At 56.8% G+C, this 27,796-nt stretch overlaps 2 protein-coding genes across 10 annotated transcripts in view; both read right to left on the bottom strand.

The window, feature by feature from the left end:
- PEA15 (proliferation and apoptosis adaptor protein 15) overlaps window positions 1–8,718 on the bottom strand; it is a 19,937-nt gene extending 11,219 nt beyond the window's left edge. Inside the window, exons 1-3 of the mRNA XM_059870933.1 lie at window positions 8,630–8,718; window positions 2,257–2,430; window positions 756–941 (exon numbers count right to left, since the gene is read on the bottom strand). Of these exons, the coding sequence (XP_059726916.1) occupies window positions 756–941; window positions 2,257–2,428 (358 nt within the window). The 5' untranslated portion in view covers window positions 2,429–2,430; window positions 8,630–8,718. The remainder of the gene's footprint in view (window positions 1–755; window positions 942–2,256; window positions 2,431–8,629) is intronic.
- A 4,451-nt stretch (window positions 8,719–13,169) lies between these two features.
- Window positions 13,170–27,796, bottom strand: part of LOC132340308 (sodium/potassium-transporting ATPase subunit alpha-2) — a 29,363-nt gene continuing 14,736 nt past the window's right edge. For 6 of the 9 annotated variants that reach the window (XM_059871205.1, XM_059871207.1, XM_059871204.1 and 3 more), the window contains 6 exons: window positions 26,453–26,576; window positions 24,617–24,762; window positions 22,434–22,564; window positions 20,268–20,369; window positions 17,110–17,201; window positions 13,172–13,312 (listed from right to left, as the gene is read on the bottom strand). In XM_059871205.1, the coding sequence (XP_059727188.1) occupies window positions 13,284–13,312; window positions 17,110–17,201; window positions 20,268–20,369; window positions 22,434–22,564; window positions 24,617–24,762; window positions 26,453–26,576 (624 nt within the window). In that variant the 3' untranslated portion in view covers window positions 13,172–13,283. Of the gene's footprint in view, window positions 13,313–17,109; window positions 17,202–20,267; window positions 20,370–22,433; window positions 22,565–24,616; window positions 24,763–25,641; window positions 25,662–26,452; window positions 26,577–27,796 lie in introns of those variants that run through there. The other 3 variants (XM_059871211.1, XM_059871213.1, XM_059871208.1) reach the window with 3 other exon arrangements.

Raw genomic sequence — 27,796 nt, 5'->3', positions numbered from 1 at the left:
TCCCCATCCCCATCTGTCCCTGTCCCCGTCCCTGTCCCCATCCCCAGCTATCCCCTGTCCCTGTCCCCATCCCCAGCTGTCCCCTGTCCCTGTCCCCATCCCCAGCTGTCCCCCCCTGTCCCTGTCCCCATCCCCAGCTGTCCCCTGTCCCTGTCCCCATCCCCAGCTATCCCTGTCCCTGTCCCTGTCCCCCAGCTATCCCTGTCCCTGTTCCTGTCCCCCATCCCCAGCTATCCCCCCCGTCCCCCCCTGTCCCTGTCCCCATCCCCAGCTATCCCTGTCCCTGTCCCCATCCCCAGCTATCCCTGTCCCCATCCCTGTCCCCATCCCCAGCTGTCCCTGTCCCCATCCCCAGCTATCCCTGCCTGTCCCTGTCCCCATCCCCAGCTGTCCCTGTCCCCATCCCCAGCTATCCCTGTCCCTGTCCCTGTCCCCATCCCCAGCTATCCCCTGTCCCTGCTGTCCCCATCCCCAGCTATCCCCTGTCCCCGCTGTCCCCATCCCCAGCTATCCCTGCCTGTCCCTGTCCCCTCCCCAGCTATCCCTGTCCCCGTCCCCATCCCCATCCCCAGCTGTCCCTGTCCCTGTCCCCATCCCCCCCTGTCCCTGTCCCCATCCCCATCCCCCCCTGTCCCTGTCCCTGTCCCCATCCCCAGCTGTCCCTGTCCCTATCCCCATCCCCATCTCCCCCTGTCCCTGTCCCCATCCCCCCTGTCCCCATCCCCATCCCCCCCTGTCCCTGTCCCTGTCCCCGCTGTCCCCGTGGCTCCGGGGTCCCCTCTCACCCTTGTACTTCTTGGCGCTGGGGATGCGCGTGAGCTTGGTGTCCACCTCGTCCTCCTCGGAGATCTTGAGCACCTGCGTGCGGTACTGCACCACCTTGGTCAGCAGGTCCGGCCGGCGCGAGATCTCGAAGATGTGCTCGATGTAGGACAGGTTGTCTGTGACACGGGGACAGCGCGGGGACAGCGCGGCGACACACACGGGACACACACACGGGACACACACGGGACACGTGCTGGGCTCGGGCCACCCGCGCTGCGGCCGCGGGGGCCCGGAGGGGGCGGGGATGGGGACAGGGAGGGGACAGGGACAGGGAGGGGACAGGGAGGGGACAGGGACAGGGATGGGGACAGGGATAGGGATGGGGACAGGGAGGGGACAGGGAGGGGATGGGGACAGGGAGGGGACAGGGACAGGGATGGGGACAGGGATGGGACAAGGAGGGGATGGGGACAGGGATGGGACAGGGACAGGGAGGGGATAGGGATGGGGACAGGGAGGGGACAGGGAGGGGACAGGGATGGGGACAGGGATAGGGACAGGGATGGGGACAGGGACAGGGATAGGAACAAGGAGGGGACAGGGACAGGGATGGGGACAGGGAGGGGACAGGGACAGGGATGGGGACAGGGAGGGGACAAGGAGGGGATGGGGACAGGGACAGGGATGGGGACAGGGAGGGGACAGGGACAGGGAGGGGACAGGGATGGGGACAGGGATAGGGATGGGGGACAGGGAGGGGACAGGGAGGGGACAGGGATGGGGACAGGGATAGGGACAGGGATGGGGACAGGGACAGGGATAGGGACAAGGAGGGGACAGGGACAGGGATGGGGACAGGGAGGGGACGGGGACAGGGATGGGGACAGGGAGGGGACGGGGATGGGGACAGGGACAGGGATGGGGACAGAGAGGGGACAAGGAGGGGATGGGGACAGGGAGGGGGACAGGGACAGGGATGGGGACAGGGAGGGGACAGGGATGGGGACAGGGATGGGGACAAGGATGGGACAGGGGAGGACAGGGACAGGGATAGGGACAGGGAGGGGACAGGGATGGGGACAGGGATGGGGACAGGGACAGGGATGGTGACGGGACAGGGGTGGGACAGGATGGGGACAGGGACGGGAGGAGGACAGAGATGGGGACAAGGAGGGGACAGGGATGGGGAGAGGACAAGGATAGGAGGGGGACAGGAATAGGGACAAGGAGAGGGACAGGACGGGGACAGGGTCCAGGTGATGGGGACAGGGACTGGGGACAGGGACTGGGGATAAGGCTCAGGTGGTGGGGACAGGGGACAGGGACTGGGGACAGGGGACAGGGACTGGGGACAGGGGACAGGGACAAGGCTCAGGTGATGGGGACAGGGGACAGGGCCAGGGCTCAGGGGACCGCGGGTGGGACCAGCCCAGCGCTGGAGCAGCCCCGGGGCACGGGGAGGGGACAGTGCCGGTGGCACGGGTGTCACACCTCGGTCCAGCTTGCTGTGGCGCTCCAGGAAGGCGAACCAGTGGTGGCCGGTGGCGATGGCGTCCCCCTCCCCGCTGGGGATGTCCTCGCGACACGCGGACTTGAGCTGCTCCAGGTCCTCGGCTGTGATGTTCTGGGCCAGCTCCTCCAGCAGACTGCGGTACTCGGCCATGGCTGGGGACACAGGGGACACCAGGGACATCAGGGACATGGCTGGGGACACGGGACATCAGGGACATGGCTGGGCACACAGGGACATCAGGGACATGGGGACATGGGGACATGGCTGTGCTGGGCCAGCTCCTCCAGCACTGCGGTACTCGGCCATGGCTGGGGACACAGGGGACATCGGGGACATCAGGGACATGGCTGGGGACACAGGGACATCAGGGACATCAGGGACATGGGGACATGGCTGGGGACATCCAGGGACATGGGGCATGGCTGTTCTGGGCCAGCTCCTCCAGCAGACTGCGGTACTCGGCCATGGCTGGGGACACAGGGGACATCAGGGACATGGCTGGGGACACAGGGACATCAGGGACACCAGGGGCATGGCTGGGGACACAGGGACATCAGGGACATGGGGCATGGCTGGGGACACAGGGACATCAGGGACATGGCTGGGGACACAGGGACATCAGGGACACCAGGGGCATGGCTGGGCACACAGGGACATCAGGGACATGGGGCATGGCTGGGGACACAGGGACATCAGGGACATGGCTGGGGACACAGGGGACATCAGGGACATCAGGGACATGGCTGGGGACACAGGGACATCAGGGACATGGCTGGGCACACAGGGACATGGGGCATGGCTGTGCTGGGCCAGCTCCTCCAGCAGACTGCGGTACTCGGCCATGGCTGGGGACACAGGGGACACAGGGACATCAGGGACATGGCTAGGCACACAGGGACATCAGGGACATGGGGCATGGCTGGGGACACAGGGGACATCAGGGACATGGCTGGGCACACAGGGACATCAGGGACATCAGGGACATGGCTGGGGACACAGGGACATCAGGGACATGGGGACATGGCTGTGCTGGGCCAGCTCCTCCAGCACTGTGGTACTCGGCCATGGCTGGGGACACAGGGGACACAGGGACATCAGGGACATGGCTGGGCACACAGGGACATCAGGGACATGGGGCATGGCTGGGGACACAGGGGACATCAGGGACATGGCTGGGCACACAGGGACATCAGGGACATGGCTGGGGACACAGGGGACATCAGGGACACCAGGGACATGGCTGGGGACGCAGGGGACATCAGGGACACCAGGGACATGGCTGGGGACACAGGGACATCAGGGACATGGGGACATGGCTGTTCTGGGGCAGCTCCTCCAGCAGACTGCGGTACTCGGCCATGGCTGGGGACACAGGGGACATCAGGGACATGGCTGGGGACACAGGGACATCAGGGACATGGCTGGGGACACAGGGACATCAGGGACATCAGGGACATGGCTGGGGACACAGGGGACATCAGGGACATGGCTGGGGACACAGGGACATCAGGGACATGGGGACATGGGGACATGGGTGTGCTGGGCCAGCTCCTCCAGCACTGCGGTACGCGGCCATGGCTGGGGACACAGGGGACATCAGGGACACCAGGGACATGGGGACATGGCTGTGCTGGGCCAGCTCCTCCAGCAGACTGCGGTACTCGGCCATGGCTGGGCACACAGGGACATCAGGGACATGGCTGGGGACACAGGGGACATCAGGGACATGGCTGGGCACACAGGGACATCAGGGACATGGGGCATGGCTGGGGACACAGGGGACATCAGGGACATGGCTGGGCACACAGGGACATCAGGGACATCAGGGACATGGCTGGGACACAGGGGACATCAGGGACATGGGGTTCATGGGGGATGTGGCCATGGCTGGGGACACGGGGCAGGGGACATCAGGGACATGGGGACGTGGCTGGGGACACAGGGGACATGGGGGACATGGAACGTGGTCTATGGGGACACTTAGGGACGTAAGGGACACAGGACTTGGCCATGGCTGGGGACAGGGGACATAGGACGTGGGGGACATGGCTGTGGCTGGGGACAAGGGGGAGGACATGAGGGACATGGGGGACACAGGACTGGGACGTGGCTGGGGACAGGGGTGACATGAGGGACATGGCCACAGCTGGGGACAGGTGACACGTGGGACATCAGGGGCATTAACATGGGGGACAGGGGACTGGGACAGGGGTGACATGAGGGACAGGGACACAGCCATGGGTGACATGAGTGACATGGGACAGAGCCGTGGGTGACACGAGTGCTCCTGCTCTCAGCCACGCGTGTCACAGGTGTCCCCAGCCTCGATCCCTGGTGTCACGAGTGTCCCCAGCCTCAGCCACCGGTGCCAGGTCCAGCCCTGGCCTCTGCCACCTGTGTCACAAATGTCCCCAGACTCAGCCACTCATGTCATGAGTGTCCCTGGGCTGTCCCCAGTGCCGGCCCAGCCTCAGCCACGGGTGTCACAGATGTCCCCAGCCTCCGCCACAGGTGTCACAAGTGTCCCCAAGCTCAGCTGTTCAAGTCACAAGTGTCCCCAGCCTCAGTCCTTGGTGTCACAAAGTGTCCCCAGCCTCAGCCGCTGGTGTCAGGACTGTCCCCAGCCCCAGTCCCTGGTGTCACGAGTGTCCCCAGCCTCAGCCACCGGTGTCACTGGTGTCCCCAGCGCTGTCCCCGCTGTCACCGCTCAGCCCCGGTGCCAGCCCAGCCCCCGGCCGTGACTCATGTGACGCTCACGGGATGTGACAGGGACCGAGCAGGGACCGGTGGCGGCTGCTCCGCGTCCCCTCCCCAGCGCGGGGGGGCTCGCACGGACCCCCCTGGACACTGTCACCCCCACCTTGCACGGGGACAGCCCTGGCACTGTCACCCCCACCTTGCACGGGGACAGTCCTGGCACTGTCGCCCCCCTGGCACTGTCACCCCCACCTTGCACGGGGACAGCCCTGGCACTGTCACCCCCCCTTTGCACGGGGACAGTCCTGGCACTGTCACCCCCCTGGCACTGTCACCCCCACCTTGCACGGGGACAGCCCTGGCACTGTCGCCCCCCTGGCACTGTCACCCCCCTGGCACTGTCACCCCTTTTGCACGGGGGACAGCCCTGGCACTGTCACCCCCACCTTGCACGGGGACAGTCCTGGCACTGTCACCCCCCCTTGCACAGGGACAGCGCTGGCACTGTCACCCCCCTGGCACTGTCACCCCCACCTTGCACGGGGACAGCCCTGGCACTGTCACCCCCCTTTGCACGGGGACAGTCCTGGCACTGTCACCCCCCCTGGCACTGTCACCCCCACCTTGCACGGGGACAGCCCTGGCACTGTCGCCCCCCTGGCACTGTCACCCCCCTGGCACTGTCACCCCTTTTGCACGGGGACAGCCCTGGCACTGTCACCCCCACCTTGCACGGGGGACAGTCCTGGCACTGTCACCCCCCCTTGCACAGGGACAGCGCTGGCACTGTCACCCCCCTGGCACTGTCACCCCCACCTTGCACGGGGACAGTCCTGGCACTGTCACCCCCCTGGCACTGTCACCGCCCCTTGCACGGGGACAGCCCTGGCACTGTCACCCCCCCTTGGCACTGTCACCCCCCCTTTGCACGGGGACAGCCCTGGCACTGTCACCCCCCTGGCACTGTCACCCCCCTTGCACGGGGACAGCCCTGGCACTGTCACCCCCCCCGGCACTGTCACCCCCCCTTGCACACCCACCCCAAATTCCCACTGCCCCCCCTCTGCCCCCCCCTCGCTGTGTGTGGTGGGGGGGGTCTCAGCCGTGTCTGAGGGGGGGTCACTGTCCCCCCTCTCCCGCCGGTCCCCGTTGCCATGGCGACGCCGCCACCCACGCAGGGATGCGGTTGCCACGGCAACGCATCACCCGCCTGCCCCTTCCCCCCCCCCGCACCCATTGTGGGGGGGGGTTTGGGGGTCTCGGACACGCGGGTGGGGGGGGTCACTCACAGCCACACGGCCACGTCGCTGTCCCCCCCCCCCTCCACGCCCCCCACTCGTGACTCGCCGTAAACAACCCCCCACCCCCACCCAGACCCCCCACTCGTGACTGCACTCGGTAAACAACCCCCCCCCCCACTCACACGTGAGACCCCCCCCCGCACCAACACCTGCCCACGCCCCCCCAGCCCCTCCCCCCGCCAGGAACAGACGCTCCCCCCACGCCCCCCCCCACGCACAGACGCGCCCCCCCCACGCTCCTCTCCAATAACAAACCCTCCCCCCCCCCCCCAGCCCCCAGCCCCTCCCCCCACGCACAAACCCTGCCCCCCCTCCCCCCCAGCCCCTCCCCCCCCCGTGTCCGAGCGCGCGGCCCCTTTAAGGCCGCCCATGACTCAGCCCCGGCCGGACACGGGGCCTTCCGCCGGGGGGGGGCGGGGACCGGGACCCCCCCCCGCCGCTCCCGCCCCTCCCGCGTTCCCAGGCCCGGCCCGGCCCCCCCGACCCACCAGGAAAAGGATCGGAATTGGGGGGGGGGGAAATACCCGCGACCCCCCCCCGCCCCACCGTGGGACCCCCCCCGGCCCCATTCACGTTTCTCATGCAAAGCGCCTCATGAATATTCACGAGGGGCGTGGCCCCGCGGGGCCCCATTCAGTGGGGCGGGCGGGGGGCTCGGGGGGGTTTGGGGGGGTTAATCCCGGCCTGGGGGGGCCGCGACACGGCGGGGGGGGCACGACACGAGTGGGACCGACCCCCCCCGGCCTTTGGGACCCCCGTGGGGGGATCGGGGGGGCGCTGATGCCATCCCCCCAAAACCCCCCCGTGCCCACCCCCCCTCCGCGTGTTTTTGGGGTGGGTGGGGAGAGCGGGACGCGGGGGGAGGGTCCCCCACGAGCCCCCCCCCCACGCAGCGTGGGGACAAGGGGCCCTTTGTGCCTCGGGGAGCGGCGCCGCCGCCTCCGGCCCCCCCGGGCCCCCCCCGGAATGCGAGGCACGGCTCTGGCCCCACGGACACGACCCCGGCCCCACGGACACGGCCCTGACGCCACTGTCCGGCCCCACGGACACGGCTCGGCCCCACGGACACGGCTCGGACCCACGGACACGGCCCCGGTCCCTCCGTGCCCCCCCCGCGGCCCCGCCCTGCCCCACGGCCGCCGCCACCCTCCTGCCCCGCCGTGTCGCGGGGGTCCCACGCGTGTCGCGGGGGTCCCGCCCTGCCCGGCGGCCGCAGCATCCCCGGGCACATCTGGGGCACAGCTGGGGCACAGCTGGGGCACAGCTAGGCGCGATCCTTCCCCCCCCCCCCACCCCATCGTGCCTCAGTTTCCCCACGCGGGGCCGCTCCGTGGGACGGGGCACGGGTGGGGAGGGGGGCGATGAATCCCGGGACCCCCTCCCCGTCCCGGTCCCCCCCGGTCCCTCTCGGGGCCCCCGCCCGGTCCCGGATCGGGGATGCGGAAGCGGCGCCTCCCGCGGCCCAGTTTGGGGACCAGTTCGGGACCAGTTCGGGACCAGCTCGGCCCCCGCCGGCGGCGCGTGACCGCCTCACGCGCCCCTTCCCCACGCGCGGGACCCCCCCGCCCCCCACCCGGGATGTCCCCAAACCCGTTTTTGGGGGGCCGGGGGGGTCACTCCGGTCCCCGGGGGATGCGGTGGCACCGGCGGTACCGGGCGGTACCGGGAGCACCGGGCGGCACCGCGGGGACGGGACGGGAGCGCGCGGGGACAGCGCGGGGACACCCACGGGGGGGCTCGGGTGGGGCGGGGGTCCCGCGGGGGGGGGCAGGACCGCGTGTCCCGCGTGGGGAGCGGGACGGGGGGGACGGGACCGGGATTGGGTCCCGGACCGGGACCGGGACACGGCGGGTGGCGGGGACGGGGACACGGTGGGGTGGCGGGGACGGGGACACGGTGGGGTGGCGGGTCCCGCGTCCCGCGTGGGCACCGGGAGCCACCGAGTGTCCCCCCCCGAGCGTGTCACGGGTTCGAGCCCCCCCGGCAGCGAAACGGGAAGTGAAAGGGGGGGGATGGGGGGCAACGGGGGAGTACGGGGGGCACCGGGGGAGCCTGGCCGGGACCCCCGGCACCGTTAACCCCTTCCTGCCCGCCGCGGGAGCATCACCGGAGCGGGGGGGATGCTCCGGCGGGCGGGGGGGGGTCACACAGAGCGGGGGGGCCGGCGCCGCGGTCCGGGGCCGCTGGAGCGCACCGGGAGCGGCCCCGGGAGCGGCCCCGGGAGCGGCCCCGGGAGCGGATGGAGGCGGCGGCCGCGGGGTCCATCCGGTGCCGGTGCGGGCGGCGGGGCCGCCGGCGGGGCCGGGGGTCGCTCGGTGGGTCCGGTGCCCCCCCCCTCCCCGCCCGCACTTACCGGCCGCGGGCGCTGCCGGTGCCGGTGCCGGTGCCGCCGCTCGGGCTCTCGGTGCCGCCGCTCTGAGCGGGGGTGGGCGGGGCTTAACGGGGCGGGGTCGTCGGGGGAGGGGCTTGGAGAGGCGGGGTCAGCCGGGAGGAGCCGCCCCGCCCTCCCCCCCTGCCCAGGGTCCCCCGCGGCCGGGATTTGGGGTCCCCGCGGTGTCACCGCCCTGGCTGGGGGGGACAGGGGGGGCACAGGGGGGGGGCATTGTCACACAGGGCCCGGGAGGGGATCGGGAACAGGGATCCACTCTGGGATCGGGTGTTGGGGTATATCCCATACTGGGATCCCATACTGGGATTTGGAATTGGAGTCTGGGAATGGGATCTGGGAATGGGATCCCGTACTGGGATCGGGTGTTGGGGTCTGGAGCAGGGATCTGGCAATGGGATTCCAAACTGGGATCTGGTACTGGGAGCTGGCACTGGGATCTGGTTTTGGGATCTGCAGCTGGGATCCCATACTGAGATCTGGCACTGGGATCCCACTCTGGGATCCGGTAATGGGATCTGCAGCTCAGATCTCATACTGGGATCTGGTAATGGGATCCCACTCTGGGATCTGGAGCAGGGATCCCACTCTGGGATCTGGTATTGGGATCTGCTGCTCGGATCCCATACTGGGATCTGGCACTGGGATTTCAAACTGGGATCTGGAACAGGAGTCTCATACTGGGATCTGGCACTGGAATCTACTACTGGGATCCCATACTGGGATCTGGAGCAGGGATCCCATACTGGGATGCCAAACTGGGATCTGGTAGTGGGATCTGGTAATGGGATCCCATACTGGGATCTCTCACTGGGATCCCACACAGGGATTTGGCAGAGGGATCCCTTACTGGGATCTGGAGCAGGGATCCCACACTAGGATCTGGTAATGGGATCTGCAGCTCGGATCCCGTACTGGGATCTGGTAATGGGATCCCACACTGGGATCTGTAATGGGATCTGCAGCTCGGATCCCTTACTGGGATCTGGTAATGGGATCCCACACTGGGATCTGTAATGGGATCCCACCCAGGGATCTCTCATGGGAGCCTTGTCTGGGAGATCCCATCCGGGGGTCTCGAGGGTCTCACACAGGGACCTCACCCATCTGCAGGGATCCCCTTCCCCTGGGACACTGGCCGGTCCTCTGGGACCTGGCCTGGTCATCATCATCATCATCATCATCATCATCATCGTCATCGTCGTCATCATCATTATCATCATCATCGTCATCGTCATCATCGTCACTGTTGTCATCATTTTCATCGTCATCGTCACCATCATCAATGTCATTTGTCATTGTCATCATTGCCATCATTGTCATCGTCATCATCATCATCATCATTTTCATTGCCATCACTGTCATTGCCATCATCTTCATCATCGTCGTCGCCATCATCGTCGTTGTCATTGTCAGCATCGCCATCAACTTTGTCATCATCATCATCTTCATCATCTTCATCATCTTCATCATCTTCAACATCGTCATCATCGTCATCATCTTCATCCTCCCCATCCCCAGTGTCCCCTCCAGGACCTCCTCGGGCCTGGCAGCCCCTCCTCACCCTCCTCACCCTCCTCATCCTCCTCACCCTCCTCACCCTCCTCATCCTCCTCACCCTCCTCACCCTCCTCATCCTCCTCATCCTCCTCATCCTCCTCATCCTCCTCACCCTCCTCACCCTCCTCATCCTCCTCACCCTCCTCACCCTCCTCATCCTCCTCATCCTCCTCATCCTCCTCATCCTCCTCATCCTCCTCATCCTCCTCATCTTCCTCACCCTCCTCACCCTCCTCATCCTCCTCACCCTCCTCACCCTCCTCACCCTCCTCACCCTCCTCATCCTCCTCATCCTCCTCATCCTCCTCATCCTCCTCATCCTCCTCACCCTCCTCATCCTCCTCACCCTCCTCATCCTCCTCACCCTCCTCATCCTCCTCACCCTCCTCACTGTCCTCACCATCCTCACCTTCCTCACCCTCCTCACCCTCCTCACCCTCCTCATCCTCCTCATCCTCCTCATCCTCCTCATCCTCCTCACCCTCCTCACCCTCCTCACCCTCCTCACCCTCCTCATCCTCCTCATCCTCCTCACCCTCCTCACCCTCCTCATCCTCCTCACCCTCCTCATCCTCCTCACCCTCCTCACCCTCCTCATCCTCCTCACCCTCCTCATCCTCCTCACCCTCCTCATCCTCCTCACCCTCCTCATCCTCCTCATCCTCCTCACCCTCCTCACCCTCCTCACCCTCCTCACCCTCCTCATCCTCCTCACCCTCCTCACCCTCCTCACCCTCCTCATCCTCCTCACCCTCCTCATCCTCCTCATCCTCCTCACCCTCCTCATCCTCCATGTCCAGCCCCACGCTGCTGGCCTGGGGACACGGGGGGGGGGACACAGGTGACATGTGGGGACACCGGTGTGGGGGACAGGAGTGACACGGGGGTGACGCTGGGGTGACCTTGGGTGTAGGGGACACTGTGGAGGGGTGACAATCACGTGGTCAGTGCCATTGACCATGGGGGTGATGCAGAGGTGACACAGAGGTGACACTCACGTGGTCCGTGCCATTGACCATGGGGGTGACACAGAGGTGACACTGGGGTGACACTCACGTGGTCAGTGCCATTGACCATGGGGGTGACACAGAGGTGACACTGGGGTGACACTCATGTGGTCAGTGCCATTGAGCATGGAGGTGACACTGAAGTGACACTGAAGTGACACTCACGGGGTCAGTGCCATTGACCATGGGGGTGACACGGGGGTGACACAGGGGTGACAATCACGTGGTCAGTGCCATTGACCACGCCCAGCCGTGGCCGGGACAGGTCGATGTCGAAGGTGTCCTCCCAGGAGGGGACGAGCTGGGGGAGGGGACAGAGGGGACCGAGCCTGTCCCAGGGGAGGGGACAGAGGGGTCAAAGCCCTGGGGGAGGGGACAGAGGGCCCTGTCCAAGGCGTCCTCCTGGGGGGGTCATGATGACGTGGGGGGTCCCCCGAGTGTCCCCCGAGTGTCCCCGAGTGTCCCCGAGTTTTGGGGTCACCGGGGGGGGGATGGCGGGACCCCCCCGCACTCCCCCAGCTCCGGGCCGTGCTCTGAGCTTTGAGCTCCTGCAGAGGGGCCCTGGGGGAGTTTGGGGGGGGGGGGTGATGGGCGCCCCCAAATTTCAGCCCCCCCTCCCCCCAATAAGGCGCTGCCCCTCCCCTCCCCCCCCTCCGTGTGCTGTTTGGGGGGGGGGCTCAAATTGGGGGAGGGGGGCAGAACAGGCTGGAATGGGGAGGGGGCGGCGGGGATGAGCCCCCTCGGGTCCCCCCCGATGTCGCCGCCCGCGGGGGGGGGGGTCCCCGGTGTCCCTCGGGATTGAGGCCGCGGCGGGGGGGGGGGGATGATCCGGGGGGGATTAAATGCGGGAATCTCCCGGCAGCACCCGGGGCTTTAACCCTGCCCGGCGCGGGGGGGTCGGCAGAGCCCCCGACCCCTCCCCCGAGACCCCCGACCCCTCCCCGGGACCCCCGACCCCCCCCCGGGGCAGGGCAGCCCCCTCCAGACCGGCGAGGGCACCCCCGGGGCCGCGGTGGGAAAAAGGGGGGTGGGGTGGGGGGGGGGGGGGTGAGAATCGGCCGTTCCCATGGCAACGGGATCCCCATGGCAACCGGATCCCACGGCAACCACATCCCCGTGGCAACCTGTCGCCATGGCAACCATTGCTAGTGGCAACCACATCTCCATGGCAACCACATCTCCATGGCAACCGCATCCCCATGGAACCTCCATCCCCATGGCAACCCATCCCCATGGCAACCACATCCCCATGGCAACCACATCTCCATGGCAACCATCACTGCATAGTGACCTTCTCCCATGGCAACCACATCTCCATGGCAACCACATCCCCATGGAACCTCCATCCCCATGGCAACCCATCCCCATGGCAACCACATCCCCATGGCAACCACATCTCCATGGCAACCATCACTGCATAGTGACCTTCTCCTATGGCAACCACATCCCCATGGCAACCGCATCCCCATGGCAACCTGTCCCCATGTCACCCATGTCCCTATGGCAACCACGTCCCCATGGCAACCATTGCCCGTGGCAACCTGTCCCCATGGTAACCCCATCCCCGTGGTAACCGCGTCCCCATGGTAACCGCGTTCCCATGGCAACCACCACCCCATAGCGACCTCCTCCCATGGCAACCTGTCCCCATAGCAACCACATCCCCATGGCAACCCCTCCCCTCAGCATCCCGTTCCCATGGCAACCGCCCCCTGCCTATTTCCCCGCCCCCCCCCGGGACCCCCAGTTTGGGGAGGGGTCCCCAGCGGGGTCACTGAGGGGACATTGGGGGGAATTTGGGGAAAATTTGGGAACATTTGGGGGAATTTGTGGGAATTTGAGGGGTCTGGGGTCCCCCCCTCCCCTCCCAGTCCGTCCCAGTCCATCCCAGTACACGGCGGGGTTAAACTGGTTTATTGCTCTGCGGGGGGGGGGGGGGAGGGGAGGGGTCTGGGTGCCCCCCCCCAATTCAGGGGGTCCCGACCCCCCCCCCCGGGTTAGTTTTGGGGTGGGGGAGGGGCTCCGGGGGTGTCCCCAAAAGGGGGGGGAGGGGATCAGTAATAGGTTTCCTTCTCCACCCAGCCTGCAAAAAAAAAGGGGAGGGGGCGTCAGGGGGACCCCAAATCCCGGGGAGCCCCCAAAACCCGGGGAGCCCCCAAAACCCTCGGGGTTTGTTTTTTTGGGGTGCCCCCCCCATTTTTTGGGGGGTTTTCCCCTTTGCTTTTGGGTTCTGTCCCGTTTTTTGGGGGGATTCCCATTTTTTGGGATTTCCATTCTTTTAGGGTTTCCATTTTTTGGGGTTTCCATTTTTTAGGATTTCCATTCTTTTAGGGTTCCCATTTTTTGGGGTTTCCATTTTTTGGGATTTCCATTCTTTTAGGGTTCCCATTTTTTGGGGTTTCCATTTTTTGGGATTTCCATTCTTTTAGGGTTCCCATTTTTTGGGGTTTCCATTTTTTAGGATTTCCATTCTTTTAGGGTTCCCATTTTTTGGGGTTCCCATTTTTTAGGATTTCCATTCTTTTAGGGTTCCCATTTTTGGGGTTTCCATTTTTTGGGATTTCCATTTTTTGGGATTTCCATTCTTTTAGGGTTCCCATTTTTTGGGGTTTCCATTTTTTGGGATTTCCATTCTTTTAGGGTTCCCATTTTTTGGGGTTTCCATTTTTTAGGATTTCCATTCTTTTAGGGTTTCCATTTTTTGGGGTTTCCATTTTTTGGGATTTCCATTCTTTTAGGGTTCCCATTTTTTGGGGTTCCCATTTTTTGGGGTTCCCATTTTTTGGGGTTTCCATTTTTTGGGATTTCCATTCTTTTAGGGTTTCCATTTTTTGGGGTTCCCATTTTTTAGGATTTCCATTCTTTTAGGGTTCCCATTTTTTGGGGTTCCCATTTTTTGGGGTTCCCATTTTCTGGGGTTTCCATTTTTTGGGATTTCCATTCTTTTAGGGTTCCCATTTTTTGGGTTTCCCATTTTTTAGGATTTCCATTCTTTTAGGGTTCCCATTTTTTGGGGTTCCCATTTTTTGGGATTCCATTCTTTTAGGGTTTCCATTTTTTTAGGGTTTCCATTTTTTGGGATTTCCATTCTTTTAGGGTTCCCATTTTTTGGGATTTCCATTCTTTTAGGGTTCCCATTTTTTGGGGTTTCCATTTTTTGGGATTTCCATTCTTTTAGGGTTCCCATTTTTTGGGGTTTCCATTTTTTAGGATTTCCATTCCTTTAGGGTTCTCATTTTTTGGGGTTTCCATTTTTTTGGGATTCCATTTTTTAGGATTTCCATTCTTTTAGGGTTCCCATTTTTTGGGGTTTCCTTTTTTTGGGATTTCCATTCTTTTAGGATTTCCATTTTTTGGAGTTTCCATTTTCTGGGATTTCCATTCTTTTAGGGTTTCCATTTTTTGGGGGTTTCCATTTTTTAGGATTTCCATTCTTTTAGGGTTTCCATTTTTTGGGGTTTCCATTTTTTGGGATTTCCATTCTTTTAGGGTTCCCATTTTTTGGGATTTCCATTCTTTTAGGGTTTCCATTTTTTGGGGTTTCCATTTTTTGGGATTTCCATTCTTTTAGGGTTCCCATTTTCTGGGGTTTCCATTTTTTGGGATTTCCATTCTTTTAGGGTTCCCATTTTTTGGGGTTCCCATTTTTTAGGATTTCCATTCTTTTAGGGTTCCCATTTTTTGGGGTTTCCATTTTTTAGGATTTCCATTCTTTTAGGGTTCCCATTTTTTGGGGTTTCCTTTTTTTTGGGATTCCATTTTTTAGGATTTCCATTCTTTTAGGGTTTCCATTTTCTGGGGGATCCATTTTTTGGGATTTCCATTCTTTTAGGGTTCCCATTTTTTGGGGTTTCCATTTTTTAGGATTTCCATTCTTTTAGGGTTTCCATTTTTTGGGGTTCCCATTTTTTAGGATTTCCATTCTTTTAGGGTTCCCATTTTTTGGGGTTCCCATTTTTTGGGATTTCCATTCTTTTAGGGTTCCCATTTTTTGGGGTTTCCATTTTTTGGGATTTCCATTCTTTTAGGGTTTCCATTTTTTGGGGTTTCCATTTTTTGGGATTTCCATTCTTTTAGGGTTTCCATTTTTTGGGGTTTCCATTTTTTGGGATTTCCATTCTTTTAGGGTTCCCATTTTTTGGGGTTTCCATTTTTTGGGATTTCCATTCTTTTAGGGTTTCCATTTTTTGGGGTTTCCATTTTTTGGGATTTCCATTCTTTTAGGGTTCCCATTTTTGGGGTTCCCATTTTTTAGGATTTCCATTCTTTTAGGGTTTCCATTTTTTGGGGTTTCCATTTTTTGGGATTTCCATTCTTTTAGGGTTCCCATTTTTTGGGGTTTCCATTTTTTGGGATTTCCATTCTTTTAGGGTTCCCATTTTTTGGGATTCCCATTTTTTAGGATTTCCATTCTTTTAGGGTTCCCATTTTTGGGGTTTCCATTTTTTAGGATTTCCATTCTTTTAGGGTTCCCATTTTCTGGGATTCCATTTTTTGGGATTTCCATTCTTTTAGGGTTCCCATTTTTGGGGTTTCCATTTTTTGGGATTTCCATTCTTTTAGGGTTCCCATTTTCTGGGGTTTCCATTTTTTGGGATTTCCATTCTTTTAGGGTTTCCATTTTTTGGGGGTCCCATTTTTTGGGGTTTCCATTTTTTAGGATTTCCATTCTTTTAGGGTTCCCATTTTTTGGGGTTTCCATTTTTTAGGATTTCCATTCTTTTAAGGTTCCCATTTTTTGGGGGTTCCATTTTTTAGGATTTCCATTCTTTTAGGGTTTCCATTTTTTGGGGTTCCCATTTTTAAGGATTTCCATTCTTTTAGGGTTCCCATTTTTTGGGGTTTCCATTTTTTAGGATTTCCATTCTTTTAGGGTTCCCATTTTCGGGGGTTTCCATTTTTTGGGGTTTCCATTTTTTGGGATTTCCATTCTTTTAGGATTTCCATTTTTTGGGGTTTCCATTCTTTTAGGGTTCCCATTTTTTGGGATTTCCATTTTTTGGGATTTCCATTCTTTTAGGGTTTCCATTTTTTGGGGTTTCCATTTTTTGGGATTTCCATTTTTTGGGGTTCCCATTTTTTGGGGTTTCCATTTTTTGGGATTCCATTCTTTTAGGGTTTCCATTTTTTGGGGTTTCCATTTTTTGGGATTTCCATTCTTTTAGGGTTCCCATTTTTTGGGGTTCCCATTTTTTGGGATTTCCATTCTTTTACGGTTCCCATTTTTTGGGGTTTCCATTTTTTAGGATTTCCATTCTTTTAGGGTTCCCATTTTTTGGGGAGGTTTCCAATTTTTAGAGTTTCCATTTTTGGGGTTCCCATTCTTTTAAGGTTTCCCTTTTTTGGAATTTCTATTTTTTTGGGGTTTCCATTCTTTTAGGGTTTTCATTTTTTGGGATTCCCATTTTTAGGGTTTCCATTTTTTGCCCTATCCCATTTTTTGGGATTCCCATTTTTTGGGATTTCCATTCTTTTACCATTTCCATTTCTTAGGATTCCCATTTTCCCCCCACATTTTCTCACCCCCAATTTTTTGGGTTTTTCCCCCCATTTTATTCCCATTTCCCCCCATTTTATTCCCTTTTTTCCCATTTTTTTTTAAATTCCCCCCATATTTCCCCCCCATTTTTAGGGTTCCCCCATTTTTGGGGGCCCCCCATTTTTAGGGTTCCCCCATTTTTGGGGTCCCCCCATTTTCGGGGTCTCCCCCATTTTTGGGGTCCCCCCATTTTATTCCCATTTTCCCCCATTTTATTCCCTTTTTTCCCATTTTTTTTAAAAATTTCCCCCATTTTCCCCCCCCCCCACATTTCCTCCCTCCCATTTTTTGGGGTCCCCCCGATTTTTTGGGGGGTCCCCCCGATTTTTTGGGGGTCTCACCTCCGGGGTAGCGCCTCAGGATCAGTTTCCTGACCTCGTCGTAGGCGAAGATCAGCAGGGAATAGGGGAAGGCGCAGAACCACCAGGTCACCCTGAGCACAAAAACCCCAAAATTGGGACCCCCAAAATTTGGGGAGGGACCCCAAAAAATTTGGGGGCGGGGGGATGGGCTCCGTTTTTGCCTCCCCCAAATTTTTAATTCCCATTTTTGGACATTCCACCCCCAATATTTTCATTTTCTCCCTTTTTTTTTTGGTTTTTTTTAAGGGAATTTTGGGGGGATTTGGGATTTTTTTTAGGGAGGGGGTTTGGGATTTTTAGGAGGGGATTTGGTGAGGAATTGGGATTTTTTTTTTTTGGATTTGGGGTTTTTTGGGGGGTTGTTGGAGAGGTTTGGGGATTTTTTTGGAAAAGGGTTTCAAGTGGAATTGGGGATTTGGGATTTTTTTGGGAGGGGGTTTGGGGGTAAATTGGGGATTTTGGGGGGATTTGGGATTTTTTGGGGGGATTTGAGATTTTTGGGGGGATTTGGGATTTTTTGGGGCAGATTTGAAGCAGTTTTAGGATTTTTTGGGGGGGGGGGATTAGGAAGAGGGATGGGGTTTGGGGTGGATTTATGGGGGTTTTGAGGGGAAATTGGGGATTTTTGTAGGATTTGGGGTTTTTTAGAGCTTTTAAGTGGTTTGTGGGTATTTTTTGAGGGGTTTTGGATGGGAATTGGGGATTTTTTGGGGGGATTTGGGATTTTTTGGGGGGATTTGAGATTTTTGGGGGGATTTGGGATTATTGGGGCAGATTTGAAGCAGTTTTAGGATTTTTTGAGGGTGATCAGGAAGAGGGATGAGGTTTGGGGTGGATTTGTGGGGGAATTGGGGATTTTTGTAGGATTTGGGATTTTTTAGAGCTTTTAAGTGGTTTGTGGGTATTTTTTGAGGGGGTTTGGATGGGAATTGGGGATTTTTGGGGGGATTTGGGATTTTTTGGGGCAGATTTGAAGCAGTTTTAGGATTTTTTGAGGGTGATCAGGAAGACGGATGAGGTTTGGGGTGGATTTGTGGGGAAATTGGGGATTTTTGTAGGATTTGGGGTTTTTTTAGAGCTTTTAAGTGGTTTGTGGGTATTTTTTGAGGGGTTTTGGATGGGCATTGGGGATTTTTTGGGGGGATTTGGGATTTTTTGGGCAGATTTGAAGCAGTTTTAGGATTTTTGGGGGGGGGATTAGGAAGAGGGATGGGGTTTGGGGTGGATTTGTGGGGGAATTGGGGATTTTTTTTGGATTTGGGCTTTTTGGGCGGATTTGGAGCAGTTTTAGGATTTTTTGGGGGGGGGGATTAGGAAGAGGGATGGGGTTTGGGGTGGATTTGTGGGGGTTTTGAGGAGAAATTGGGGATTTTTGTAGGATTTGGGATTTTTTAGAGCTTTTAAGTGGTTTGTGGGTATTTTTTGAGGGGCTTTGGATGGGAATTGGGGATTTTGGGGGATTTGGGATTTTTTGGGCAGATTTGAAGCAGTTTTAGGATTTTTTTGAGGGGGGGATTAGGAAGAGGGATGGGGTTTGGAGTGGATTTATGGGGGTTTTGAGGGGAAATTGGGGATTTTTGTAGGATTTGGGTTTTTTAGAGCTTTTAAGTGGTTTGTGGGTATTTTTTGAGGGTGTTTGGATGGGAATTGGGGATTTTTTGGGGGGATTTGGGATTTTTTGGGGGGATTTGGGATTTTTTGGGAGGATTTGGGATTTTTTGGGCAGATTTGAAGCAGTTTTAGGATTTTTTGAGGGTGATTAGGAAGAGAGATGAGGTTTGGAGTGGATTTGTGGGGAAATTGGGGATTTTTGTAGGATTTGGGGTTTTTTAGAGCTTTTAAGTGGTTTGTGGGTATTTTTTGAGGGGGTTTGGATGGGAATTGGGGATTTTTGGGGGATTTGGGATTTTTTGGGGGGATTTGGGATTTTTTGGGGGGATTTGGGATTTTTTGGGCAGATTTGAAGCAGTTTTAGGAATTTTTTGGGGGGGGATTAGGAAGAGGGATGGGGTTTGGGGTGGATTTATGGGGAAATTGGGGATTTTTGTAGGATTTGGGGTTTTTTAGAGCTTTTAAGTGGTTTGTGGGTATTTTTTGAGGGGGTTTGGATGGGAATTGGGGATTTTTGGGGGGATTTGGGATTTTTTGGGCAGATTTGAAACAGTTTTAGGATTTTTTGGGGGGGATTAGGAAGAGGGATGGGGTTTGGAGTGGATTTGTGGGGGAATTGGGAATTTTTGTAGGATTTGGGGTTTTTTAGAGCTTTTAAGTGGTTTGTGGGTATTTTTTGAGGGGGTTTGGATGGGAATTGGGGATTTTTGGGGGATTTGTGATTTTTTGGGGCAGATTTGAAGCAGTTTTAGGATTTTTGGGGGGGATTAGGAAGAGAGATGAGGTTTGGAGTGGATTTATGGGGAAATTGGGGATTTTTGTAGGATTTGGGGTTTTTTAGAGCTTTTAAGTGGTTTGTGGGTATTTTTTGAGGGGGTTTGGATGGGAATTGGGGATTTTTGGGGGGATTTGGGATTTTTTGGGGCAGATTTGAAGCAGTTTTAGGATTTTTTGAGGGTGATCAGGAAGACGGATGAGGTTTGGGGTGGATTTGTGGGGGAATTGGGGATTTTTTTTGGATTTGGGATTTTTTAGAGCTTTTAAGTGGTTTGTGGGTATTTTTTGAGGGGGTTTGGATGGGAATTGGGGATTTTTGGGGGGGATTTGGGATTTTTTGGGGGGATTTGGGATTTTTTGGGGAGATTTGGGATTTTTTGGGCAGATTTGAAGCAGTTTTAGGAATTTTTTGGGGGGGGATTAGGAAGAGGGATGGGGTTTGGGGTGGATTTGTGGGGGAATTGGGGATTTTTGTAGGATTTGGGGTGTTTTAGAGCTTTTAAGTGGTTTGTGGGTATTTTTTGAGGGTGTTTGGATGGGAATTGGGGATTTTTTGGGGCAGATTTGAAGCAGTTTTAGGATTTTTTGAGGGTGATTAGGAAGAGGGATGAGGTTTGGAGTGGATTTGTGGGGGAATTGGGGATTTTTTTTGGATTTGGGCTTTTTGGGGCGGATTTGGAGCAGTTTTAGGATTTTGGGGGAGGGGATTTGGGGATTTTTGGGGTGGGGATTTTTGGGGTGTCCCTCACTTGAGGGGGTACATGCGCAGCGCCACCCCCATGCCCGGGCAGTAGGACAGGAACGCCGCCAGCGCCGTCTCCTCCAGCAGCCCGAAAATCAGGATCTTGTTCCTAAAAAAATTGGGGGGATTTGGGGTTTTTTGGGGTTTTTTTTAGGGTTGGAGAAGTCTTGGGATTTTTTGGAGTGGGTTTGTCAGGGTTTTGGATAGGAATTGGGGAGTTCTGGGGTTGTTTTTGGGGGATTTGGGGTTTTTTGGGAGGTGGGAGAGGTTTTGGGGTTTTGGGTGGGTTTGGGGTGGTTTTGGGGTGAGATTTTGGGGTGATTTTGGGGTGTTTTTGGGGTGGTTTTGGGGTGAGATTTTGGGGTGATTTTGGGGTGTTTTTGGCGTGGTTTTGGGGTGAGATTTTGGGGTGATTTGTAGGTGTTTTTGGGGTGTTTTTGGGGTGTTTTTGGGGTGAGATTTTTGGGGTGGTTTGTAGGTGTTTTTGGGGTGGTTTTGGGGTAGTTTTGGGGTGAGATTTTGGGGTTGTTTTGGTTTGTTTTTTGGGTGTTTTGGGGTGATTTGTAGGTGATTTTGGGGTGAGATTTTGGGGTGATTTGTAGGTGGTTTTGGGGTGGTTTTGGGATAGTTTTGGGGTGAGATTTTGGGGTGGTTTTGGGGTGTTTTTGGGGTGAGATTTTGGGGTGAGATTTTGGGGTGATTTGTAGGTGTTTTTGGGGTGTTTTTGGGGTAGTTTTGGGGTGAGATTTTGGGGTGGTTTGTAGGTGTTTTTGGGGTGGCTTGGGGGTAGTTTTGGGGTGAGATTTTGGGGCGATTTGTTGGTGTTTTTGGGGTGGTTTTGGGGTGAGATTTTGGGGTGGTTTTGGGGTGGTTTTGGGGTGTTTTGGGGTGAGATTTTGGGGTGATTTGTAGGTGATTTTGGGGTGGTTTTGGGGTGAGATTTTGGGGTGGTTTGGTGTGTTTTTTGGGTGTTTTGGGGTGATTTGTAGGTGATTTTGGGGTGAGATTTTGGGGTGGTTTGTAGGTGTTTTTGGGGTGTTTTTGGGGTGAGATTTTGGGGTGGTTTGTAGGTGATTTTGGGGTGAGATTTTGGGGTAGTTTTGGGGTGAGATTTTGGGGTTGTTTTGGAGTGTTTTTGGGGTGGTTTTTGGGTGGTTTTGGGGTGAGTTCAAGGTAGGATTTTGGGATAATTTCAGGTGGGTTTTGGGTAGGATTTTGGGTTTTTTTGGGCAGGATTTTCAGGTGGTTTTGGGCTCTTTATGGAGTGTTTTGGCACACTTCATGCCCTGCTGAAAGATGGAGTTGAGGTGGATTTTGGGGTGATTTTGGGGTAATTTGGGGCATTTTTGGGGTGTTTTGTCCCACTTCATGCCCCGCTGAAAGATGGAGTTGAGGTGGATTTTGGGGTGATTTTGGGATGATTTCAGGAGTGTTTTGGGTGGGATTTTGGGGTGGTTTGGATGGGATTTTGGGGTCATTTTGGGGAGGTTTTGGGGAGGTTTTGGGGTATTTTTGGGGCGTTTTGAGGACGGTTTTGTGGTGGTTTTGGGTGGGATTTTGGGGTGGGATTTTTGGGGTGGTTTTGGGGTGGTTTTGGAGTATTTTTGGGGCGTTTTGGGGACGGTTTTGGGGTGGTTTTAGGTGGGATTTTGGGGTGGTTTTGGGGTGGAATTTTGGGGTGGTTTTGGGTGGAATTTTGGGATGGTTTGGGATGGGATTTTGGGGTGGCTTTGGCTGGGATTTTGGGGTGGCTTTGGCTGGGATTTTGGGGTCGTTTTGAATGGGATTTTGGGGTTGTTTTGGATGCAATTTTGGGGTGGTTTTGGATGCAATTTTGGGGTATTTTTGGGGTATTTTGGGTTGGTTTTTTGGGGCGTCTTTGGGGTGTTTAGTCTCACTTCATGCCCTGCTGGAAGACAGAGTTGGGGTGGATTTTGGAGGAATTCTGGCTGGTTTTGTATGAGATTTTGGGATCTTTTTGGGGTGGCTTTGGGGTATTTTTGGGGGGGTTTTGGGGCGTTTTTGGGGTGTTTTGTCGCACTTCATGCCCTGCTGGAAGACAGAGTTGAGGTGGATTTTGAGGGAATTTTTCTCATTTTGGGTGGGATTTTTGGGGAGGTTCTGGGGTATTTTTGGGAGGGTTTTGGGGCGTTTTTGGGGTGTTTTGTCGCACTTCATGCCCTGCTGGAAGACGGAGTTGCGGCGGGTCTTGCAGATGATGAGATCCGCCCACTGCACCACGACGATGCTGGCGAAGAACGCCGTGTGGCACGTGAACTCCACCACCTTGCGCTGCTCGTACGTCTGCGGGGACGGGAACGGTGAAACACCGGGAAACCGGGGAGGGAAAAACGGGGAAACCAGAGTGAGAAACCGGGAAACCGGGAGGAAACCGGGGAGGGAAAAATGGGGGAAACCAGAGTGAGAAACCGGGAAACCGGGGAGGGAAAAATGGGGGAAACCAGAGTGAGAAACCAGGAAACCGGGGAGGGAAAAATGGGGGAAACCAGAGTGAGAAACCGGGAAATTGGGAGGAAATCAGGGAGGGAAAAATGGGGGAAACCAGAGAGAGAAACCGGGAAATCTGGAGGAAACCGGGGAGGGAAAAATGGGGGAAACCAGAGTGAGAAACCGGGAAACCGGGAGGAAACCGGGGAGGGAAAAATGGGGAAAAAGAGAGTGAGAAACCGGGAAACCAGGGAGGGAAAAATGGGGGAAACCAGAGAGAAACCGGGAAATTGGGAGGAAACCGGGGAGGGAAAAATGAGGGAAACCAGAGTGAGAAACCGGGAAACTGGGAGGAAACTGGGGAGGGAAAAATGGGGGAAACCAGAGTGAGAAACCGGGAAACCGGGAGGAAACCGGGGAGGGAAAAACGGGGGAAAAGAGAGTGAAAAAACAGGAAACTGGGAGGAAACTGGGAGGAAACTGGGAGTGAACAACGGGGGAAACTGGGAGGAAAGCAGGAGGAAACCAGGAATGAACAATAGGGAAACCAGGGTGAAAAACGGGGAAACCGGGAGGAAACTGGGAGGGAAAAATGGGGGAAAACAGTGAAAAACTGGGAAACCGGGAGGAAACCGGGGAGGGAAAAACGGGGGAAAACAGAGTGAAAACCAGGAAACTGGGAGGAAACTGGGAGGAAACTGGGAGTGAACAACGGGGGAAACTGGTAGGAAAGCAGGAGGAAACCAGGAATGAACAATGGGGAAACCAGAGTGAGAAACCGGGAAACCAGGAGGAAACTGGGGAGGGAAAAATGGGGGAAACCAGAGAGAAAAACCGGGAAACCGGGAGGAAACCGGGGAGGGAAAAATGGGGGAAACCAGAGTGAGAAACCGGGAAACTGGGAGGAAACTGGGAGGAAACTGGGAGTGAACAATGGTGGAAGCTGGTAGGAAAGCAGGAGGAAACCAGGAATGAACAATGGGGAAACCAGAGTGAAAAACGGGGAAACTGGGAGGAAACCGGGGAGGAAACTGTGAGTGAACAACTGGGAAAGCAGGGAGGAAACCAGGAGTGAAGAACGGGGGAAACCGGGGAGGAAACCGGGAAACCGTGAGTGAACGGGAGAGAGGGGGTGGAAACGAGGCAGAAAGGGGGTGGAAATGGGTGTGGAAATGGGATGGAAGTAGGTGTGTAACTGGTGTGTAACTGGTGTGTAAGGGGTGTGTAACTGGTGTGTAGGGTCAGTGTAGGTCCCTCACCCACTCCTGCCCGTAGGAATCCTCCAGGTCGTTCTTGGAGCAGAGTGTAAGGGGTGTTATGGGTGTGTAACTGGTGTGTAACTGGTGTGTAACTGGTGTGTAAGGGGTGTGTAACTGGTGTGTAACCAGTGTGTAAGGGGTGTGTAGGGTCAGTGTAGATCCCTCACCCACTCCTGCCCGTAGGAATCCTCCAGGTCATTCTTGGAGCGATCGTCCCAGGGGTGTTATGGGTGTGTAACTGGTGTGTAACTGGTGTGTAACCGGTGTGTAACTGGTGTGTAACCGCTGTGTAAGGGGTGTGTAACCAGTGTGTAGGGTCAGTGTAGATCCCTCACCCACTCCTGCCCGTAGGAATCCTCCAGGTCGTTCTTGGAGCAGAGTGTAAGGGGTGTTATGGGTGTGTAACTGGTGTGTAACCGGTGTGTAACTGGTGTGTAAGGGGTGTGTAACTGGTGTGTAACCAGTGTGTAAGGGGTGTGTAGGGTCAGTGTAGATCCCTCACCCACTCCTGCCCATAGGAATCCTCCAGGTCGTTCTTGGAGCGATCGTCCCAGGGGTGTTATGGGTGTGTAACTGGTGTGTAACTGGTGTGTAACTGGTGTGTAAGTGGTGTGTAAGGGGTGTGTAAGGGGTGTGTAGGGTCCCTTACCCACTCCTGCCCGTAGGAATCCTCCAGGTCGTTCTTGGAGCGATCGTCCCAGGCCAGGCGGATCCCGAGCAGCGTCCCCGGCAGGAACCCGTTCTCCGCCAGGATCACGAAGTAGGTGAAGAACCCACCCAGAGCCTGGATCATCCCTGTGGGATCGGGATAGGGATCGGGATCAGAGCCATGGGATTGGGATCAGAGCCATGGGATTGGGATAAAAACCATGGGATTGGATCACTGAGTGTGTGAAGAACCCACCCAGAGCCTGGATCATCCCTGTGGGATCGGGATCAGAGCCATGGGATTGGGATTGGGATCGGGATCGGGATCAGAGCCATGGGATTGGGATTGGGATCGGGATCGGGATCAGAGCCATGGGATTGGGATTGGGATCGGGATTGGGATCAGAGCCACGGGATTGGGATAAAAAACTTGGGATTGGATCACTAAGTGTGTGAAGAACCTGCCCAGAGCCTGGATCATCCCTGTGGGATTGGGATCGGGATCGGAATTGGGATCAGAGCCTTGGGATTGGGATCGGGATTGGGATCAGGATCGGGATTGGGATTAGAGCCATGGGATTGAGTTAAAAACCATGGGATTGGATCACTAAGTGTGTGAAGAACCCACTGAGAGCCTGGATCATCCCTGTGGGATCGGGATCGGGATCGGGATCAGAGGCATGGGATTGGGATCAGGATCGGGATCAGGATTGGGATTGGGATCAGAGCCATGGGATTGGATAAAAAACATGGGATTGGATCACTAAGTGTGTGAAGAACCCACTGAGAGCCTGGATCATCCCTGTGGGATTGGGATTGGGATTGGGATCAGGATCGGGATCACAACCATGGAATGGTGATCAGGATTGGGATCGGGATGGGGATCAGAGCCACAGGATTTGGGATCATGTTAGATCTCTCACTGACCGATCGGGCCGTACGCCATGCTGATGGCTCTGAGTGACCCTGAGTGACCCCTGAGTGACCCTGAGTGACCCTGAGTGACCCCAGAGAGTGACCACTGACCGATCTGGCCGTAGGCCATGCTGATGGCTCTGAGTGACCCCTGAGTGACCCCTGACTGACCCCGAGTGACCCCTGAATGACCCCAAGTGACCCCTGAGTGACCTCTGAGTGACCCCGAGTGACCCCGAGTGACCCCAGAGAGTGACCACTGACCGATCTGACCGTAGGCCATGCTGATGGCTCTGAGTGACCCCTGAGTGACCCTGAGTGACCCCGAGTGACCCCAGTGAGTGACCACTGACCGATCTGGCCGTAGGCCATGCTGATGGCTCTGAGTGACCCCTGAGTGACCCCTGAGTGACCCTGAGTGACCCCAGAGAGTGACCACTGACCGATCTGGCCGTAGGCCATGCTGATGGCTCTGAGTGACCCCTGAGTGACCCCGAGTGACCCTGAGTGACCCTGAGTGACCCCAGTGAGTGACCACTGACCGATCTGGCCGTAGGCCATGCTGATGGCTCTGATTGACCCCTGAGTGACCTCTGAGTGACCCCAAGTGACCCCAGAGAGTGACCACTGACCGATCTGGCCGTAGGCCATGCTGATGGCTCTGAGTGACCCCTGAGTGACCCCTGAGTGACCCCTGAGTGACCCTGAGTGACCCCAGAGAGTGACCACTGACCGATCTGGCTGTAGGCCATGCTGATGGCTCTGAGTGACCCCTGAGTGACCCCTGAGTGACCCTGAGTGACCCCGAGTGACCCCAGAGAGTGACCACTGACCGATCTGGCCGTAGGCCATGCTGATGGCTCTGAGTGACCCCTGAGTGACCCCGAGTGACCCTGAGTGACCCCAGAGAGTGACCACTGACCGATCTGGCCGTAGGCCATGCTGATGAGCCGCTCGTTGACCAGCTTGTCGCTGCGGGGGTTCCGCGGTTGCCGTTTCATGATGTCGCTCTCGGCCGCCTCGTAGGCCAGGGAGATGGCGGGGACCTGAGGGGACAGCGGTGTCACCCGGTGTCACCCACTGTCCCACGTCATGGGATGGTGGCAGTGCCCAGGGACAGGAGGGTCTGGGGTCTCTGGGGTGGATTTGGAGTCTCCAGGAGGATTTGAGATGGATTTGGGGTCATGGCGGGATTTGGGGTCCCAGGGGAATTTGGGGTGGATTTGGGATGGATTTTGGGTGGATTTGGGATGGATTTGGGATGGATTTGGGATGGATTTGGGGTGGATTTGGGGTGGATTTGGGGTGGATTTGGGGTGGATTTGGGATGGATTTGGGGTGGATTTGGGATGGATTTGGGGTTGATTTGGGATGGATGTGGGATGGATGTGGGATGGATTTGGGATGGATTTGGGATGGATTTGGGGTGGATTTGGGATGGATTTGGGATGGATTTGGGATGGGTTTGGGATGGATTTGGGATGGATTTGGGGTGGATTTGGGGTAGATTTGGGGCTGGATTTGGGGCTGGATTTGGGGTGGATTTGGGGTGGATTTGGGGTGGATTTGGGGTGGATTTGGGATGGATTTGGGGTGGATTTGGGATGGATTTGGGTGGATTTGGGATGGATTTGGGATGGATTTGGGGTGGATGAGGGATGGATTTTGGGTGGATTTGGGATGGATGTGGGATGGATTTGGGATGGATTTGGGGTGGATTTGGGATGGGTTTGAGATGGATTTGGGATGGGTTTGGGATGGATGTGGGATGGATTTGGGGTGGATTTGGGTGGATTTGGGGTGCCCTCACCATGTCAGTGCCCAGGTCGATGCAGAGGATGGTGACAATGCCCAGGGGCAGCGGGATTTGGGATGGATTTGGGGTGGATTTGGGGTGGATTTGGGGTGGATTTTGGCGGATTTGGGGTGCCCTCACCATGTTGGTGCCCAGGTCGATGCAGATGATGGTGACGGTGCCCAGGGGCAGTGGGATTTGGGGTGGGTGTGGGATGGATTTGGGGTGGATTTGGGATGGATTTGGGATGGATTTAGGATGGATTTGGGGTGGATTTTGGGTGGATTTGGGATGGATTTGGGATGGATTTGGGATGGATGTGGGATGGATTTGGGATGGATTTGGGATGGATTTGGGATGGATTTGGGATGGATTTGGGGTGGATTTTGGCGGATTTGGGATGGATTTGGGATGGATTTGGGATGGATTTGGGATGGATTTGGGGTAGATTTGGGATGGATGTGGGATGGA

Source organism: Haemorhous mexicanus, chromosome 31 (assembly GCF_027477595.1).
Source record: "Haemorhous mexicanus isolate bHaeMex1 chromosome 31, bHaeMex1.pri, whole genome shotgun sequence".
Lineage (NCBI taxonomy): Eukaryota > Metazoa > Chordata > Aves > Passeriformes > Fringillidae > Haemorhous > Haemorhous mexicanus.
This window is presented reverse-complemented; position numbering and strand designations above follow the sequence as displayed.